The sequence below is a fragment of the Anguilla anguilla genome, chromosome 11 (assembly GCF_013347855.1).
Source record: "Anguilla anguilla isolate fAngAng1 chromosome 11, fAngAng1.pri, whole genome shotgun sequence".
Classification (NCBI taxonomy): Eukaryota; Metazoa; Chordata; class Actinopteri; order Anguilliformes; family Anguillidae; genus Anguilla; species Anguilla anguilla.
The window spans coordinates 26854644-26874365 of NC_049211.1; the positions used below are offsets into that span (position 1 = coordinate 26854644).

The 19722-nt window shown below is 46.7% G+C and overlaps 1 protein-coding gene across 2 annotated transcripts in view; it reads left to right on the forward strand.

The window, feature by feature from the left end:
* The window catches only part of arhgef25a (Rho guanine nucleotide exchange factor (GEF) 25a), a 65974-nt gene that overhangs the window by 32242 nt on the left and 14010 nt on the right, over positions 1 to 19722 (forward strand). For both annotated transcript variants that reach the window (XM_035382306.1, XM_035382307.1), the window contains 6 exons: positions 7106 to 7416; positions 8841 to 8945; positions 15644 to 15768; positions 16607 to 16673; positions 17184 to 17287; positions 18168 to 18237. In XM_035382306.1, the coding sequence (XP_035238197.1) occupies positions 7106 to 7416; positions 8841 to 8945; positions 15644 to 15768; positions 16607 to 16673; positions 17184 to 17287; positions 18168 to 18237 (782 nt within the window). The remainder of the gene's footprint in view (positions 1 to 7105; positions 7417 to 8840; positions 8946 to 15643; positions 15769 to 16606; positions 16674 to 17183; positions 17288 to 18167; positions 18238 to 19722) is intronic.

Consider the following 19722-nt stretch of genomic DNA (forward strand, 5'->3'; position numbering starts at 1 on the left):
ACAGAGGCAGCAGAATGTGTCTCTATCAAGAGGAGTGATCAGTGCGTGAAAATGTAGCACTACTAGGACACAAACTGGGTCATCTGGGTGAGGGTGTGTGATGTTGAAAGACCCAAACACCCAATGACCCCATGTTACATCACTGATGATGTATCCAAGTGCAATGCAAGATGTATTCTTCAGAAAAGAGGGGTCAGAGGTCGAGGGTCTGAGTGGGAGGGATGGGATTTGGAGGAAAGGTGGTGCGAGCTAGACTGAGCGGTCAGTCGGTACTAATGTGTTGGCTGCTGGGATTGGAGACCATGCTCCTTACTGGAGGGAAAATGTCACTCAAACAGTGAGAGCAGAATAGAGCCATACACACCACATTCTGCTGAGCTCCACTGGACTTCTGTTGAGTTTGTGACCTGTGTATCTGTGAGTGTGCATGCATGATATGCATGTGTGGGTGTGTGTGAAATAGGGCATCATTAACTGGGAGAGAGAGAAAGAGAGAGAGAGAATCAGTGAGTTGTTTGAGAGACAGAAAGTGTGGTACAATAACAACATCCTTATTGAGTATGATAAGCCTAATGAACATAACAGGCCCTGTGAACACCGCCCACCCCCTCCAGGGCTCCTCTGCTCTAATAACAGGTGCAGGATTCTCCAGCCCCTTGTAAGGGGTACAAAGGGGATGTAATAAAGAAGGAAATCAGATAATGAAGCTCAGGGCATAAACATCAGGCCTTAGAATTGATTCCGATTTGATACAGTCGTTGAAAATCCACAGAACCACAGACTTTAATTTAATTCAGTGATGTTTTCAATGTTTAATTTGGAGTTAATGTTTAATGTTGATGTACTGTACATGCATTAAAATTCATGGAGCATAATAACACAAAAACATTATGACTCTTTTACCTGAAAGGAACCAAGGATGAGCTTCATTGCAACCCTTCTCTTTTTCTCTTGAGTCAGCAGAATTTGATATTCAGCTCTGGACCGGCAGGACAGAGAGGATTATGGGAGATACAGGGAGGTGCCGAGGTATAGGGAGATAAACACGGGAGTTGGCACGGGAGACTCGTGTATAGATCTGTGTGTTGGAGAAGCTGGCTGTCAGATTTTATTCATTCACAGTGAGACCACAGTTGTCAGGATGCTCTGGAAGCCGAGTGGATGATACTGCTGGAGATGGGCGGTCAGTCTTTGGGAGGGCGTGGGGATAGTCAAGCATCAGATTTTTGGTCAGTCTTTGGGAGGGTGTGTGGTCAATCAGGTGTCTGAGTTTTGGTCAGTCTTTGGGAGGGTGTGATCAGTGTGGTGCCTTTTGGAGGGTGTGTTGTGTTAGTTGTTTGGGGTGCCCTGCTTCTGTTGCCAGGCAGGAGAGAAGAAGTGCTGAACTCACACTCAGGCATTAGCAATCAATCACAGATTTGGGCACAGCCTCTCTCACAGAGCCACAAGGGCCAGCACAAAACGCTGGATCTGGAGAGCCACAGAGAAAGGAGGCAGTTTAGAGGAACAACTAAAACCCCTCCCCCTTCCCCCAAGCCACTAGCACAGAAACTTCCTGCTCATCAACTTCAGCACAAATCAATACATGGAGACAGCAAGAAACACAGGCTCAGCTAATAGTATGTCCTGCCGTCTTCTCACCCAGACCGAAAAAATCTTAACTGCACCACGGTATGAAAAAGTACAGCCTTTGGCCCTGCTTAGGGGAACATCAGAAACGATCCAGTGAACTGAGCCCTTTGTTGAGGTCAGTAAAAAAACAAAAAATAAAGAGGGGAAAAAAGGAAAGTTGGTTTGTGCCATAAATGAAACTTTTAAAAATCATCCCCTTCTCTGCTTGAAGCGCCCCCTCTCCACAATCAGTGGAGGAATCAGACTGCTTTGTACTTTCAAAAATAACTCACACATAATCAGGACTGTGGATTTAGACACCTTCAAACCTGTGCCTTTCTGGAGTAATGTCAGCAGACTGTCAGATATGAACAGCACATGACCACTGTGCTCTCTCTGCATTCTTCTCCTCTCTCTCTCTCTCTTTCACATTCTGTCTCTCCAACTGTACTATTGCAGTAGGGTTGGAGTGAATATTTAATAATTTTTTGTGCATATTTTTTTTTAATTTCCTTTTTTATAGAATTTCATTTCTTGGGTGTTTTTTATTTTCATGTGTGTGGGGTTTGTTGTGTATTTTGTGATTTTGTGTTTCTATTGGTTAGAGTTTATTTGTAAAATGTTGAGTAATGAGAAATGTCTCCTTTAAGTGTTAAAATAAAGGGGAATCAAGGGTAAAGGTATCTCTCTCATCTCCCTCTCTGTCTCTCTCCCTATCCTCTGTGTTTGCTCAAGGCCCCCACTCTCCTTCCTAAGGACTTGGCCTCTTCCTCCTCTCCTGTCTCCTTCCTTTCATCCCTTCATCACTGGCTGCCTGGGATCTCCTTACAGTCGCCTGCTGGCTGTTATTTTTTGTAGTGTCTGTGCGTGCGAGTTAGGGTGTGTAAGAGAGATAGAGAGAGAGAGAGAGAGAGAGAGAGTGTGTGAGTCACAGGGGAGCGGGGTGTCTGCATGCGTGTGTAAGAGTGTGTGCGCGCGTGTGTATGCATGTGTGCACGTGTGTGTAAGAGTGTGTACGCACGTATGTAAAAGTGTGTGCACGTGAGTGTAAGAGTGTGTGTGTGCGTGTATGAGAGCGTGTGCACGCGTGTGTAAGCGTGTGTGTGTGTGTGTAAGTGTGTGCGCGCGTGTGTGTGTAAGTGTGTGCAGGTGTGTGTAAGACCGTGTGCGCATACGTACATGTGTGTGATGCAGAGCCGTTTCTCCCTGTCATTAACCCCAGGAGCTCAGAGTACACTGGGGCATTGCACAATGGAGATCAACCACATCTGGAGCCAGAGGGGCCCTCGGGATAAACAAACACACTATAAATACCCAGCGTTATCAGGACACGCGTTTTATTCATGTCTTTTAAATCAGCTACTGAGTTAATTTAACACTGAGCTATCCTCTGGGAAAGGTAGATTATACAGGGACTGCAGCTCAATGAGATTCTAATCACATTCACCCAGGACTGCAACATGAAGGGCCCTCTTCTGTGAGCCTCGTCACACTGTCTTCAGCCAGTCACTAAGGCAGCAGATGGCATTACAGCCGTCCCATGTTGCATTAGCTATTCTTTTAGGGGATTCCAGAAGACCCCGTGAAGTGGTCGTTGATTGGTTTTTGGAAAGAGCTGAAATAAATGTGAAACCAACAGGCGTGCCGCATCCAGTCCAGGAAGCGGGGGTGGATGACACGTTTCGCAGGATGCATGCTGCGGGGGTCTTTTGAAGAGCTGTGAATGATTAATTGACCTTGGATCTGGTGTGACGAATCTAATCAAACACAGACCATGAAAGAAGAGATGATATAATGGTGGTAGCTAATGGAACACCATGAAAGGGAGTCGCTCATAGCATGGCTGAGAACCGCTTTAGGGACAGTGTTAATGGATGAGCAGGATGTGTCAAACCCACCCCCCACCCCCCTATGTACAGATACACACACACACACGCTCACATGTATATGCACAGACACACTCACGCGTGCGCACGCACACTCACACATGCACAGTACACACGTACACTGCCGCAACATAAAATTTCACTACAGCCTCACAAGTACCCAACACACTCACCCATGCATCCACACACACTCACATCCAAACAGACTAGATGTGTCGAATTACTTCACTCTTCCTCAAAGTCTGAATGAAGTCTCTCCCTTGAGGTGACAGCATTATCATTTCCCATTGTGTGAAAGCCCTTTGTGGAATGTCAGGGGGACATGCTGATCATCAGGTGTGTTCACATAAAAAGGACCCCACTAGCTCACATGCCAGCCAGGATCTCTGGATCAGGTTTAGGGTTGGCGTGAAATGCTCTCCGTGGCACTGGGAGCAGCTATCAGCTGTCGCTACGGTTACACGGTCTGCCTCTGATGAAAGCTCACATTTTAGCTCCTAATGTTGTTATGTGCAGCGGGGACAAAAAGTCTGAGGTCTTGCATAAGCTGGTGGAATCCGTGCCAAGCGGAGTGAAGGTGGCAATCAAGGTCCAAGGCAGACAAACAAAGTACTAACAATTTTTGGCCTTCAGTAAATAACTACACACTTTCTCTGACTTATATTATGAAAAAATGATGTATTCTTGAGTAAGACATATAAAGGGAATAGCATAATTGTATTAGACCTTGATAAATAATGAAAACAATTGGGTCTTTGTTGTGTCCTCAGACTTTCTGTCCCCATTGTATGTCCTGATATAGTACAATGTACTATAAAGGACTATAAATAAGGCAATACATTACAAGCCTAGGTAGGATAGTATTTTATTCATAATAATTGATTCTGTGCTCAGAACTGAGAAAGATGAAACTGTGTGTATGAGAGCTGCCCCATGTGTTCTTTCTCAGTTCTGACTTCTCAGCCTCCTAGGGACCCAGGTCAAAGGTCACTGAAGGTCACAGACTCTATAGGCTCAGATAGCAAGCTCTGTATTCTTAACATTGAACTTGTTTCCCTGTGTTATTCTTTTTTAAATATAAATTTGGCACCCAGCACGGGGTTGAACATGCCCAATTCCTACCCTAATTTGGAATGTCCAATTATTTGCAACCACAGCCATGTTCATGTGTAAACTCTACTGCCGATCCAGGAGAAAGCAGATGACCGCCGTTTTCCTCGGAAATGTGTGGTGTTTCCAGCTGCTTCTTTTCAGACCGCAGAATACAGGCTGAGTGGAGTCGGAAGAGAAGACCTTTGGCATGCAGCTTTAGTCATGTAGTTCATGGGTGCCCTCCTGACCAGCAGGGGTCATTGCATCGCTCTGTGGAGCCTCGATCCACAGCCGGCACTGGATTTGATCTGAGACCATAGGGCTCATCCATGCATTACAGTGTGGTGCCTTATCCGAATGAGCCACCCAGCAGCCTTCTCTGTACTGTTGATAGCAGGATTGTTCTAATTAGATTTCGATAAAATTTAGAATATATAGGAATGGGCATGGCCAAGAACAGACATTCTGTTTGTCGCAGTACCAGTTGCAGTACTGTATATTCTCTGCCCCTGCCCACACCTCTAACAAATATTTATAACCTACCCAATACACTTATCTGACCTAACCACCAGTAAGGAAGCAGTGAGTATGGAAATGATGGAGGAGCATTTGATTACTGCAGAGAATCTGTGGTGAAGAAGGGCACGCTTGGAGTGGTCGGTGGGCAGAGAGTGAACTGCAGGATCGGGGGTAATAGTAGAGGGAGTGTTTGAAGTTGCTTGAACATCTTGTCATGCCTTTCTTTTTGCTCGTCCCAACTCTGTTGAGTTACATACCGGGAAGCCTTTTCCCTGGTGGGGTCTGTGGATTGAACCAGGAGAACTGAATGGAAGGTTGTGAGTGGGGGGGAGTGGGTGGGTGGGTGGAGGGGGGGTGTATTACGGGAAGTTCAAATATGGCTTTGTTTAATTGTTGTTCTTTAAAGCCAGCAGAAATCCCCACTGGGGTACAAGCCCTTGTTCCAGGATGGATACACAAACCCCAGAATAACAGCTTCCTGTGGTCAGGCTTTAAGTGCATTTCCTGTCCCCCTAAAACCCCCCAGCCCCTTTTCCTTCCCATGGGTTCTCTGATGTCTCGAAAATACACACACATGCACCCTCATACACACACACACACACACACACACACAATCACTCACCCGTCCTGACTTAATTTTAATATGAATTGAACATGCATTTCATATGCTGAAGAGAAAACTTTAGGCGACTAGCCTTTGAAACAAGAATTTTCTAGTACAGAGCCAATTCAAGGAAAAATCTGTCTTTGTCCCGAACGTTATGGAGCTCACTGTATGTAGGAATGTGTGTGCATGCATGTGGGTGCGTGTCTGTCTGGGTGCATGCATGTGTGAGTGTGCATATGTGTGAGGGGGTTATAAACAGCCTATTTTTAGTCGCGGAGGGTCATGCAACAGCTGAGTAAACTGTTATGATGGCTCAGGCTCGCCTGCAGCCTGCGACTGCTCGGCTCTGCTCCTGCGCTTCACAAACTTCAGCCCTGCCCTGAGCCTTTAAGAAGAGTACACCTCCCTCTCAACTCATCCCCACATGCACCCACCCTTCACCCATTCACTCATCCCCACATCCGCCCACCCTTCACCCATTCACTCATCCCCACATCCGCCCACCCTTCACCCATTCACTCATCCCCACATCCGCCCACCCTTCACCCATTCACTCATCCCCACATCCGCCCACCCTTCACCCATTCACTCATCCCCACATCCGCCCACCCTTCACCCATTCACTCATCCCCACATCCGCCCACCCTTCACCCATTCACTCATCCCCACATCCGCCCACCCTTCACCCATTCACTCATCCCCTCGTTCTCCGCTCTCGCCCTGCTCTCTGCCAGTGTCACCCCCTCTCTCTGAACACTTTTGGGGCCACACTGGGGAGGGGAGTGGATCGTTCGCACTCCTCCATCTGAATTTCTTTCTCTCCTTCTCTATTTTTCTTTAGCTGTGCCGACTATGAAATGAATTGAGGTTTTAAATTTCAAAAAATATGTTTTCCCCCTTCTCTTTCTCCCTCCCTCTTCCTCTCTTTCTCTCTTGTGCCTGCTTGTTTCAGTTCAGTACAGCTTGGCATGGTTTATTGGCATTAAGTACATTATGTGAATATTGCCAATGTGTACAGTGAATGCTGCAGTGCAGTAAAACACACAAACATTTTTTACTAAATAATAAATACCCTAAGCATGTAAACGGTATATTTAACAGCAAAATAATATGCAGATTATAAGGAAAATAGAGTGGAACTTAAGATGTTTTGATGACATTTTTAAACTTCTCTCTCTCTGAAAAACTGACTGGCTGATGTACTGACAGCTGTTTGCTGCTGATTAAGTGATTGTGTTCCTTATTTATTTGTTTATTTATTTTATTATGAATTTACTTTTAATTTTCTTTCTTTTTTGCTCTGTGTCTTGCTAAATATTGTGGATTTGTGTGCTTCATTTTTCCCTTTTCTTGTTAATTAAGGGAAATTAACTCTCTCTCTCTCTCTCAGAATCCTACTCTGTGGGGGGCAGCGAGGGCAGCATCTCCACCTCTGTGGCGTCGCTGCCCCCTCAGGCCTCGGGAAGCTCCGCCCCCAGCTCTCCCGGCTCCCGCCGCTCCGTCAGCACTCTCAAGAAGTGGCTGACCAATCCCGTGCGCAAGCTGAGCTCCGCGGGCGTAGCCGGGGGCGGAGCCAAGGCGGAGCGTCAGGCGCGCAGGCCGGAGGGCAAGCCTCCCACTCCCCGGCAGAGCCAGGACCTGGGCCCCTCTGGGGGGCCTGAGGAGGCCTTCACCATCCTGCCTACTGCTGACAAAGAGCCGGTAAGGGCCACACCCATTCTGCTGGGGAGGGGGTGGGGGCTCTGGACTGGACACCACGTTTCCTCCCAAGTTTAAACTCCAACTGTGCCTCTTCACTTACCTCTGTACCACCTGCGCCTGCACAGTGGAAGTACTTCAGTTTCTGCAAGCGCACACCTCCAGTGACTGGTCAGGTCCCTGCGGTCCGGGTGCTACAGGCCAGAGCTAGCGCCAGTCTGAACCTCATCTCTCACTGGTGATGGCTGGCAGCCTGTGGGCACTCAGAGTGCTGTCAGTAGAAGCTAATTCTGTGATGATCCCAGGTACTCTGGCCCATTTAAAGCTGACCTACTGTTTGGAAGGACAGGGCCAACAGTTTCCCGCTGCCGAGGGCTTAGATGCTGATGTAGCGGGAACAGTTGCTCTGCAGTGTAGAGCCCAGTTTGCGGTGAGCGCCTTTCCTGGCTGAGTCCCTCAGTAATGCGAGGACCCGCTATTATGTCCGTTACCATGGCAACATCAGCTTCCTGGTAGTTAAGCTTTTGAACACTTCTTCTCGTGAAGGCGACGAACTTGCATGCAAATTCTGAAAATATGAACGGGAAGTTAATTCTGATGTCTACATGACTGCAGCTGAGGTAAATGCCCCCTGCACCTGCAGTATTAACACACATGCGCAGTCATAATGATCCTCTCTGCGCAGCTGCAGTTATAAGCTCCCTCTCTGCACAGCGGCAGTTACAAGCTTCCTCTCCCTGCGCAGCCACATTCATAAGCTCCCTCTCCCTGCGCAGCTGTAGTTATACCCTCCCTCTCTCTGCGCAGCTGCAGTTATAAGCTCTCTGTCCCTCCGCAGCTGCATTCATAAGCTCCCTCCCTGCGCAGCTGCAGTTATACCCTCCCTCTCTCTGCGCAGCTGCATTCATAAGCTCCCTCCCTGCACAGCTGCAGTTAAAAGCTCCCTCTCCCTGCGCAGCTGCAGTTATACTACCCTCTCTCTGCACAGCTGGAGTTATAAGCTCTCTGTCCCTGCGCAGCTGCAGTTAAAACCTCCCTCTCCCTGCGCAGCTGCAGTTATAAGCTCCCTCTCTCTGCGCAGCTGCAGTTATAACCTCCCTCTCTCTGCGCAGCTGCAGTTATAAGCTCTCTGTCCCTGCGCAGCTGCAGTTATAACCTCCCTCTCCCTGCGCAGCTGCAGTTATAACCTCCCTCTCCCTGCGCAGCTGCAGTTATAACCTCCCTCTCTCTGCGCAGCTGCAGTTATAAGCTCTCTGTCCCTGCGCAGCTGCAGTTATAACCTCCCTCTCTCTGCGCAGCTGCAGTTATAAGCTCTCTGTCCCTGCGCAGCTGCAGTTATAACCTCCCTCTCCCTGCGCAGCTGCAGTTAAAAGCTCCCTCTTTCTGCGCAGCTGCAGGCGCAGTAAATGTTGTGCTTTGTTTTGCAGGAGTGGAGGGACGGTCCAGTAAGGACTGAAGGGGAGGAGCACACTCTGACTCACAGCTACCTGTCAGAGCTACTGCAGGGAGACGGCACACTCACACACACACAGGTGAGGAAGTGCACCGGCTCTGTCCCACACACACACACACACACACACACACGCACACACACACACGCACCCATACATGCACACACTCACACACACACAGGTGAGGAAGTGCACCGGCTCTGTCCCACACACACACACACACGCACACACACACACGCACCCATACACGCACACACACTCACACACACACAGGTGAGGATGTACACTGGCTCTGTCCCACACACACTCACACACACACACACACACACACACAGGTGAGGAAGTGCACCGGCTCTGTCCCACACACACACACACACACACACACACACACACACACACGCACACAGATTGTACTCTGTAGGCCCCTTTATATAGCATAAATCTGACTCAGCTAAAAGTGCTCAGATCTAAAAGGCTGTTGATTTTGGATCTGCGCACTTCAATCAAGCCCGTCAGGCACACCCAGATGGCATCTCCAGTGAAACACCGAACGGGCCGGCGCCAACCGCAGCCGGGAATCCTCTGGGGTGCTGCATAATAAAGGGAGCTTACGCTTCACCTCATGACTCTACAGCGACTTTAGCGGCTATCATTAACATCCAAAACCAAAATTTAGCCACTGCCCTAGCAAGAGTAAAATGACTTCAATGCACGCACCTGTCCTCCCTTTCTTGCATATGCTGTCCTAGATCCGCAGGCTCTGGAGAGTCAAAACAAATAGAGTACAAAGCAACAAACAACAATATCCTGACAGTGTAGTGGTGTAATCAGTCGTGTGTCTGCATGAAGTGTCAAAAAGGTGCATTAAAGTGGCTGTTCATCAAATGATGATTTGAACGCTGCAAAGTTCAAATAAACAAAAGAGGCAATGTGCGTGGTAGAAAAACTGTTTCGCTGTTCCATGCTTACTAGGACAGCATCCATTCGACCAAAAAAAAAAAACACTTCCTCACATTGTGTCGTGCTTCCGCTTTCATTGGGTGGGCCCGACTGTCAGTGTCCAATCAAAACAAATCTACCTCAAGCACAATTATAAATCAAAACTATAACAGAATAGGGAAGTTTTTCTCCATAATTCGTATGCTTCATAAATTGAATTATTTGGCACCAACAGCGACCCCTCTGATAAGCAAGCCTCCAGCGATTCTGCCAGATCCGATGCAGTGCAGCGATTGGACAGGACTGTGGTTTCCACTGGACATTCCCATTTCAAACTGGGTGGGAAAGAGGAAACCTGGGAATTAAACTTTTTTAAAAATGTTTTTATTTTTTTTAAAGAATTCAACAAATATACTGTGTCAGACACCTGAGAAAGTGAATTTGTGTTGCAGTATACACTAGTACAGCGATGCTGGAGTAACAGCACCAGCGGAGCAGCACAGTCACTGTGACTGTGGCTGTGGCTGTGCACCAGAGCCTCAGAGGAGCGCAGTCACTGTGACTGTGGCTGTGGCTGTGCACCAGCGCCTCAGAGGAGCGCAGTCACTGTGCCTGTGGCTGTGGCTGTAGCATGGTATTCATTAGCATAAAAAATCAAAGAGAAATTTATGGCCCGTTGCGGTCGGGGGCCGGCTCGATCTGATGAAAGTGGTGGATGGCGGGACGTGGCAGCTGGAAGCGCTCAGTCTGACTGCGTTAACGCTGCGTTGGGGAGGGCGTGTTGATTCGGCCCAGAGGAATGGACGCCGCTGGTGTTTGCCGAACACCAACCCCCCTTTTCCTCCTTGTGTGCCTCCCTGTATGTAGACCATGCACACACGCACGCACACATTCACACACACACTCATGCACACACACACACACACACACACACACACATTCACACACACACACACACACACACACGCACACACACACACACACACACACATACACACACACGCACACACACACACACACACGCACACACACACGCACACACACACACACACACGCATACACACACACACACACACGCACACACACGCACGCACACACACACACACACACACACACACACACACACATACACACACACATACACACACACACACACACACACACACACACACACACTCCTCCATCTCTTTCCCTCCCCCTTCCTCCTCTTATTGGACACAGGCAGACTTACTTGCCATGTCTCCCAAGTGCCCGAGAGTGAGTCAGAACACCTCGTGCCAAGCGGGAAGAGAGAGGGATGAGTGCATGGAAAGATGGATGAGAAAGGAGGAGAGGAGAGAGAGGTAATGGCTCAGGGTGGCGTCCCCGTGGCTTTTGCACTCCCGAGGAGTCGCAGTGAGCGACCCTGAGTCGGGCCGGTTCCCTCTTCAGAAAGCTCGTAGGATTAGACGCTTTTGACCAATACGTCAACAGCATGGCTTATCGTGGGCGTGCAGACTGCTCTCTCTGTCCCTATTTCTCTGTGGGTCTGTGAAGAGGAAACTGAAACAAAATGACAGATTTTCAGGTCAGATAATGAATTTTGATCTATTGTCTTCATTGGGAGGAGAGGGTGGGGTTTCTGAGCATATTTATTGTTTATCAACCAGCGAAAAATTCCCTAGTGGGTGTGTAGGCCGCCAAACAATCCGGTGTCTGACTGACCCTGGGGGGCAGGGACTGTCAGATTGAGCCGGGGGTCCGGTATTTCCCAAAACATGCAATGCCGTATCTGTGTATGGGCCTTTTCAGAAAAACAGGAGGTTTTTTAGAAACTGACACCTTTGCCCCCTCCCCCCCACTACACGTTTACAAAGGACGGAAATCTTAGAGCACGTCTTCCCAGTACAAACAGCTATGATCTCAGCCTTTATTGAAACTGGCTGATTTATCATGAAAAGGTTTCTGGGCAGAAAAACAAGAGCAGCCCAAAAATAAAATAAGAAGTAAAAAAGCAGGATCTTTCCTGTTTTGGGGGGGTTATGCACATATGGAAGTGATCATTATTGTGGGAGGGAAGGGGGTGGAAATGGAGGGGGTGGGGCTGGATATGGGGGAGGGGTCAGACTGAAGCCAAAGTCTTCACTGCTGACAATAGCGGCTTTTAGCATAAAAATACAACCCAGAGGCCCCTGTCAGTTCAGTGATATTATATGGCTGTAAATGTCTAAGGTGTCTTCTTGGCTTTGGACCTCTCATTGTCTCACATCCTGCTGTACTCAGCCGGGGGGGGGGGGGGGGTGTCCTGCTTATGGGTCGAGTGCACAGTGTGTGATCCAGGAGAGCGCAGTGCAGTGTCTGGGTTTAAGGAGGGTAGTTACTGCTGAAGGAAAACCCTGGTCTCAGTGTTCAAGCATGTGAACAGGTGTGTGATCAGCTATGTGATTAGTGTAGGTGTGTGAACAGGTGTGTGATTGCTGTAGGTGTGTAAACAGGTGTGTGATTAGGTGTGTGATTACTGTAGGTGTGTGAACAGGTGTGTGATTAGGTGTATGATTACTGTAGGTGTGTGAACAGGTGTGTGATCGGCTGTGTGAACAGGTGTGTTATTACTGTAGGTGTGTGAACAGGTGTGTGATCAGCTGTGTGAACAGGTGTGTGATTACTGTAGGTGTGTGATCAGCTGTGTGAACAGGTGTGTGTGTTATGGTATCCCGGGTTGCTTAGCTATGGGTGTGAGTGCAGGATCTGTGTGGTCTCAGATCCCTCCATAATAAGCAGACAGACAGAGAGAAGGAGGGAGGGGGCAGAAGAGAGATGTAAAGGAGACAGGAGGTGAAGGGGGAGAGAGCCAGATCATTTTGGGGGGTTTTGTATTCTAAAACAGACGTATCTGAGAGACTGCAAATGTTCAGAAACGAACATGGAGGGTTTAGGTGGATTATTGCACTCATTTAAGGGGGATTTGGGTTTTCGGCCATGTCTGGGTGGGGCCACAGAGCCTTGGGGATGGCTTTGTAGTAATGAATCACTGCCCTCATGCTTTTTTTTAAAGTCCACCTCACCATTATTTCTGTAATACGTGGCTGATTCAGCCAGCGTGCCTCTACACTGCCTCGTATGAATCTGACTCATTCTCCTGTGAGCTCTCCAGATTTTGCGTTAGCTTGTTGAGTTCAGACCATTCACGGCCAAGCCACCCTGCTACGTTATTAAATCTGGTCTAGACCCTTGGGACCAGGAAAATTGGGCGGTGACACCCCCATTGCCCTTGAGCTAGCCTGCCAGGACACAGAGTTACAGTTAGTTTTAATAAAGTTACTTTATTTTGAATCAGTAATGAAAGAAGTGCTTGGGGAGATTGCGCTACACAATTTGCTGACATGAAGGTCATTTAAGAGATCCGGTTGAGGAAGTAGAAATAAGAAAGAGAGGTTTCTTAGTTCAACTTAGTATGTGTCATTTTCTGAAAATCATGCAATCACTGATCTCGCTGTGCCTAGTGCAGTGTATCAGTGGATCAGTGCACAGCAGGGTGTCGGTCCACATGCGCAATGGGCTCAGTGCAATTCGCTGGGAAACGGCGAATGCCTGACCCTGCATCCGCTGCTGTGTAAAAAGAGGCTGTTGGTGGAGACATATGGGAGGAAACTGAGCATGGGAGCTAAACTAGCTGCAGTATCGTGGAGTAACATCTGTTTACAGTCTCCGCGGGACTGGCCACACCTGAAATTAAATTAAACATGGTTTACTGGCATGAAAGACATGGAGCAAATATTGTCAGTGCAATGTAGAAGTACTCCCTGTCCCTCAGGCATGTGTGCATATGGCATCTTACTGTGCCGATGAAGCCACATGATCCCTCCTCTCCAAACAGTAATGGGAGACCCTATCGCCGTCTCTGAGGGTCTCTTACATTCAGGGCAGATTTCTGGTGTTTCGGTGACACTGTTCCTGATTCTGTAAGCTTGCCACTTGTGGCCTTTCTCTCTCTCTCTCCCTCTCTAGCTCTCTCCCTCTCTGGCTCTGTCGCTCTCTGGCTCTCTCTCTCTCTCACTCTCTCCCTCTCTGGCTCTGTCACTCTGTCGCTCTCTCTCTCTCTCCCTCTCTGGCTCTGTCGCTCTGTCACTCTCTCTCTCTCTCCCTCTCTGGCTCTCTCCCTCTCGCTCTCTCCCTCTCTGGCTCTGTCGCTCTGTTGCTCTCTCTCTCTCTCCCTCTCTCGCTGTCTCACTCTCTCGCTCTGTAGTTTAGACTGTGGCTTTGACACCCATTATCACTGCTAACAGTCTCATCCATGTCATAATTCCCTCACTGTCACCGGTGCCTGACTTCGTGTCTCCCGTTGCCAAGGCAACCTGCATCATTACGGCATAGCATCCATGCTCTGTCTCCGTCTTTCTTGCTCACTCTCTTCCTCTCATTCCTCCCCATCTCTTTCTCTCTGTCCCTCTCGCTCCATTTAAACCAGTCTTCCAAACCCCTCTGTTCACCGTGGCACTTGCTCTCCCCCACCTTAATTTCTCAGTCCTCCCTCTCATTCGTCTTCTGGAAACATCATTGTGAAAAGTCTGCAGCCTGAAGTGGTCTTGTTCGATGATGAAGAACAATGAAAATATCTGAATGCCTTTTGATTAAAACTTTATTTTGGAGCCAATAATTATTATCCTCTGGCACATCACATACTGTGCATTTATTGTGTCTGTGTTTCACTCTGTTCCCTCAGTTTTCCATACCATAGAAGAGAATACTTTTCGGTTCCACATTTTTCACTCAGTTGAAAAGAAGTTAACGGTTAATTAATTTTTGTTTCCAGAGAACCAGAGGCAAAACTAGATTACATTTTCAACTTTAGTTAATTGCATTGCATTGAAAGCTAGGAAGTACTATGATGTGTGCATGTGTGTGTGTATGTGTGCGTGTTGCATGTTGCGTGTTGCGTGTGTGTCTGAGTGTGTACACAGATATGGATGCTATGTATAATAGCACCCGGTTATTTTTAGACAGGTCTTTCTTAAGGAGGTAGAAGGCAAACGAGGGCAGTAAATAATTAATGGGTTTGCAGCAGAATCCATCACCTCTCCCCCTGGCTTAATCTGCAGAATGTTCATGCAGTGATTTCATAAAAGTATTTTTGCTAAATGAAATATCCATCCATCCATCCATTATCTATACCCGCTTATCCTGGACATGGTCGCAGGGGATGCTGGAGCCAATCTCAGCATGCCTTGGGCACAAATGAAATATATTTATCCAAAAAAATATATATAATGGGCCTCATTCATAAAACTTTTCTTAAGTTATTCTTGCTTTTGTTCTTAAAAATGTTCCTACGAAAAACAATGTGAGATTCATGACACGTGCAGACCTTTGTTTTTGTACACAACCCTGATGAATGCCAAAATGTTTTGGAATGAAAACGTTCTTATATGCATCAAATGTGATCGTACATATGTTTCGTGAATGAGGCCCAATGATTGTTCTGGGCCATGTGTATACACACATATGGGCAGACACATACATATCCGTTTACCCATAAATGAATGCCTGCACATGCATACACAAACACACACATATATATATATATATATATATATATATATATACATACACCCATTACTGAACACAAACACACATATACACACACACACACATGCCTGTACCCTCAAATTAAAGTGTGCACACATAGAGAGTAAATGGCTCTTTAATAATATTGCATAACCAAGTCTCCCCATTTGAAACTATCATGAATAAAGATCATTCTTTCAACCATTTTGCCAAAATAAGTTGTCGACTTGATTGCTGACCTCTTGCATTTGTTAACTAAACATGATTAAGTGTTCTGTCATCTCTCTCTAAACCAGGATAATCATTCCACCAATCCTCAGGCAGATGACGATGGCTCCACCTTTATGGATGACACGTCCAGCCAATCGTCGGCCACGATAGACAGCGAGGAAGAGAGGAGGAGTGCCTTGGAGAAGAGCATGTATGCCTTCCACTAATGACAGCATGCATCCACCCTTTCCTATTGGTCAATAAAAGAAAGCGTTCACTGCAAACCAATGAGAAAAGCTCAGATTTTAATGCATCATTGAATGCATATCAAACTCCACTGACTTGAAGTGGTTTAAGTCATGCATACAATTTAAGTTATGAACTTATTTGCTGACAGTCAGCCTCCTTTATAAAGGTGGGCTATGACTGTGAAATTTTCTTTACTGGTGAATATTAGCTTGGGTAGTTCACTGGTGGTAAAGGACAGAGCAGTCATGGGGCATATTGTGAAAGTACGCAGGTCCCTGTGTATTGAAACTTGTGCTCCAAAATCTACACTATCTTTACTTATTTCTACTCATTTTATGATGCTGAAAACATGTCTGTCGTAGATATTAATACACCAGATGAGCTTGTTGAAACGTGTAATTCTAACAGAGTTTATAAATTCAGCCTGTCTTTATAGGTTAGTGTGAAGGAGGATCTTGCCTTTGATCAGACAAACAAAATGTCTAACGTGATGCCCATTCTGTTATCTGCTTGCTGCACTACCTATATTCTGTTGTTATTACTACTAATCACTGTCTTTATCCAGCTCTCAATTAAAATGATTCAATTTCACATATTTTATGGGCATATGTATGGGTGATATAATAGTTGTCATGTTTGTCATTTTGTCAGTTGTCATTTCATGTTGCCAATGCATAATCAAATTTCTCTGTCTCTCGCCTATTTGCTCTCTATCCCATTTTCTGACATTCTCTACAATTCTTTCTTCTATACTCTCTCGCTCTTTCTCTCTCTCTCTCTCTCTCTCTCTCTCTCTCCAGGTATGTACTGAATGAACTCATAGAGACAGAGAAGTTGTATGTGGAAGATCTCGCCCTCATTGTGGAAGTAAGATATATTACTGCATTCAAACCAAACCGACCACGGCTCACAGGGATTTGCTGTGCTTCAAATGACTATTATTAATTATCAAAAACACAGGACATGATGACAAAGCACAACATTGGTACTGCTCCAAAACAACCCTTTTTGGTTTTCTGAAATGGCCTGCTTAATTGGATAAGTTTGTTACTGATACTATAAAGGTTGGAATACAGTCTGTGCCTAAACAAAACTCTGCCTTCTGTAACTGAATATGATTGCAGGAGTAATCCTGATATTAACCCCTGCAGGATGGAGAAAAAGACCCTTCTCCTGCACTCTCATTTAGGAATGGCTCTAAGATATTTTGATCGCTTTACAGGCTGTGTTATGTGATTTATTGTTCTTTCCTTGTTGTGTGTTTTATTCATTGGCATTTTCTGTACAGCAACGTTTGGTGAATGTGCTTTACAATGCATTATTTTTGTTATTGTGTGTGTGTGTGTGCGTGTGTGTGCGTGTGCATGTGTGTTACAGGGCTACATGACCACTATGAACACCAAGGGAGTTCCTGAGGATATGAAGGGAAAGGACAAGATTGTGTTTGGGAATATTCACCAGATTTACGACTGGCACAAAGAGTGAGTGTGTGTCTAAGAAAGTGTGATGCGTGTGACAACAGCTTCCTATTGAGTCTTACAGTATGTGCGTTTCAGAGAGAGAAAGAGAGAGAGAGAGTAAGAGTGAGAAAAAGAGTGAGTGAGTGAGAGAGAGAGAGAGAGAGAGAGAGAGAAAGAGAGGAGAGAGATGTTTTCCACTGTCCCTGGCTGCTTATACGCTCTTGTTATAGCGAAAGGTACAGCAGTGTGTGAGGTGTGTTTGGTCTATCACTTCCAGACCATGCATGCAGAGTACAGAGTCTAAAGGCTGCTTCATGCTTCTGCATAGTGTGCGTGGTTTTAGTCGCATGCGGCACTCGTGATCAGGCGGGGCATTTATACTTGTGCAGCAGGTTGCACAGCTTGCACAGGCTGCCCAATCAGATTTTTATAAAGTATAAAGTATTTTTTAATATGTAGCTATTGATAAAGTATAACAGAATCCACAATCTTCTTCACCAAGCCTCTAATCTACCCCAACCCCCCCATATTTGTTGTTTAAAATCTGCAACAGAAAGTTTATTTATACATGTGTTATACATGTGACTATTATACCACCTCATATCACCATTCACCAGTCAACCAATCATAATCTGTGCAGCATATGCACGCAGTGGTTGCCAAATACGTGCTTTTAAATTTATGGATCATGGTCTGCAACCTTCACATATGGTGCACATGCCAAACAACACATACGCAGACCCATTTGCATGTGTTTTTTGATGTTTTACGCCTCAGAAGTATAAAGTATAAAACAGCCCTGACTCTCTGCATCGTGTCTGTGCAGCGCAGTATCTAACTCTGCACCACGGCTGTGCAGCACAATTCCTAACTCTCAGTGTGTCTTGCTCTGTCTCTGCAGTTATTTCCTGGAAGAGCTGAAGAAGAGTGTCTCTGAGCCAGAGAGGCTGGCACAGCTCTTCATCAAACACGTGAGTCCCACAGCATAGACACAACCAAGGCAGTGTGTGTGTGAGTGTGTGCATGTGTGTGTGTGTGTGTGTGTGTGTGAACATGTGTGCGTGTGCGTGTGTGTGTGCTTGTGTGTGTGTGTGTTAGGCCAGATGCCCGGTTTTGGACTGGAATGTCCAGTTTTCAAATGAATTGTTCTGGTCTGGTTTGTGGTCCTGTCCAGACAATATAAATGTCCTGTCTGAATAACTTATTGAAATTTTAGTGCTATTTTGTAATAAATCTCCATCTCCACTGTGACTCCCCAATGCACAATCGGTTCCAACAGCCCCATTCCACTTCGCAATCGATCTTTCAATCTTCAAGCTGCCCCCCTCCCAGTCAGTGAACCCAAACTTTGCCTATATGTGCGTGGGTGTGCACATGCGTGCACATGCATGGTGTCTGTGTGTAGATACACGTGCTCAAGCATATGCGTGTGCGTTTATGTGTCTGCGTGTGCTTGTGTGTCGGCTTGCATGTGTACAGAGTGTGTTTGTGTGTGTTGGAGCAGCTCCTGCCTTTGGCTGTTTGTCACAATGCGCAACAATACCAGGGGAACTCCGGTCGTTTTAAGGTATTGGAGTACTGTTCCTCCTAGACAATGGCTCACTGATTGAGAATGCGAGCCTCTCCACTATTTCCCATCCTGTTTCTGTTGTCATTGATATCGCCATTTTCTCACCGTGCTGCTGTACAAACGGGCATGAGGGGTGGGGGGGGGGGGGCAAGGGCGGCAGGGCGCCGGGCGGGGGGGGGGGTATTCAGCTGGCAAGGCCTCAGCACTGCAGCCCAGATGCAACTGTAACCGGTCTGGTCAGGAAGCAGGCAAGAAAAAAACAGTTTAAAAAAAAAAAAAAAACCCTCACGCATAAGATCACAAGACTACAAAGCACAACGCCAGACACGCTGGTGCAGCAATGCCACAGGGTGTAATTCTTTGATGAGGTTTGTATGTCTTTCATTCTCTCTTTACCGACTGTCAAAGATAGCAGGACCTAGCTTTCGCTGTAGCTGGAGAGGTTTAGGAACACTTACTAAAATAAACAGCTGTGCGTGTGTGAGGTGGTGGTGTTCTTCTGGAGCCGAGTCAGGGGACATTTGGCAGAGGCTGCTGGAGCAGGAAACTGGGAGCCGTTGCCGGGGGAGGAGTCAGTGAGCGTCAGTAAGTTTTCACAGGGTCTTGTGGCTTATGCCCTAGTTCCAGACCTCTGTTATTTAATAAGTCTGGACTTGTTTAATTAACTGGGTTGAATGAAATCATTCTTCTCTTGGCCACTGAAACCGTTTAGCATGATGAAGGACATCCTTCGGGAAATGAACTCAGATCGACTTTTGGAAAAGCGGAAAGAAGGCCCTGAATCACCACGTCATGCTGGAGGGGCGTAATGAGGAGCAGGAGGTTTGAGAACGGACAGGGTATTTTTGGGTCTGGCTTTTAGTGGACACCTCTCTTTTTTGTTTCT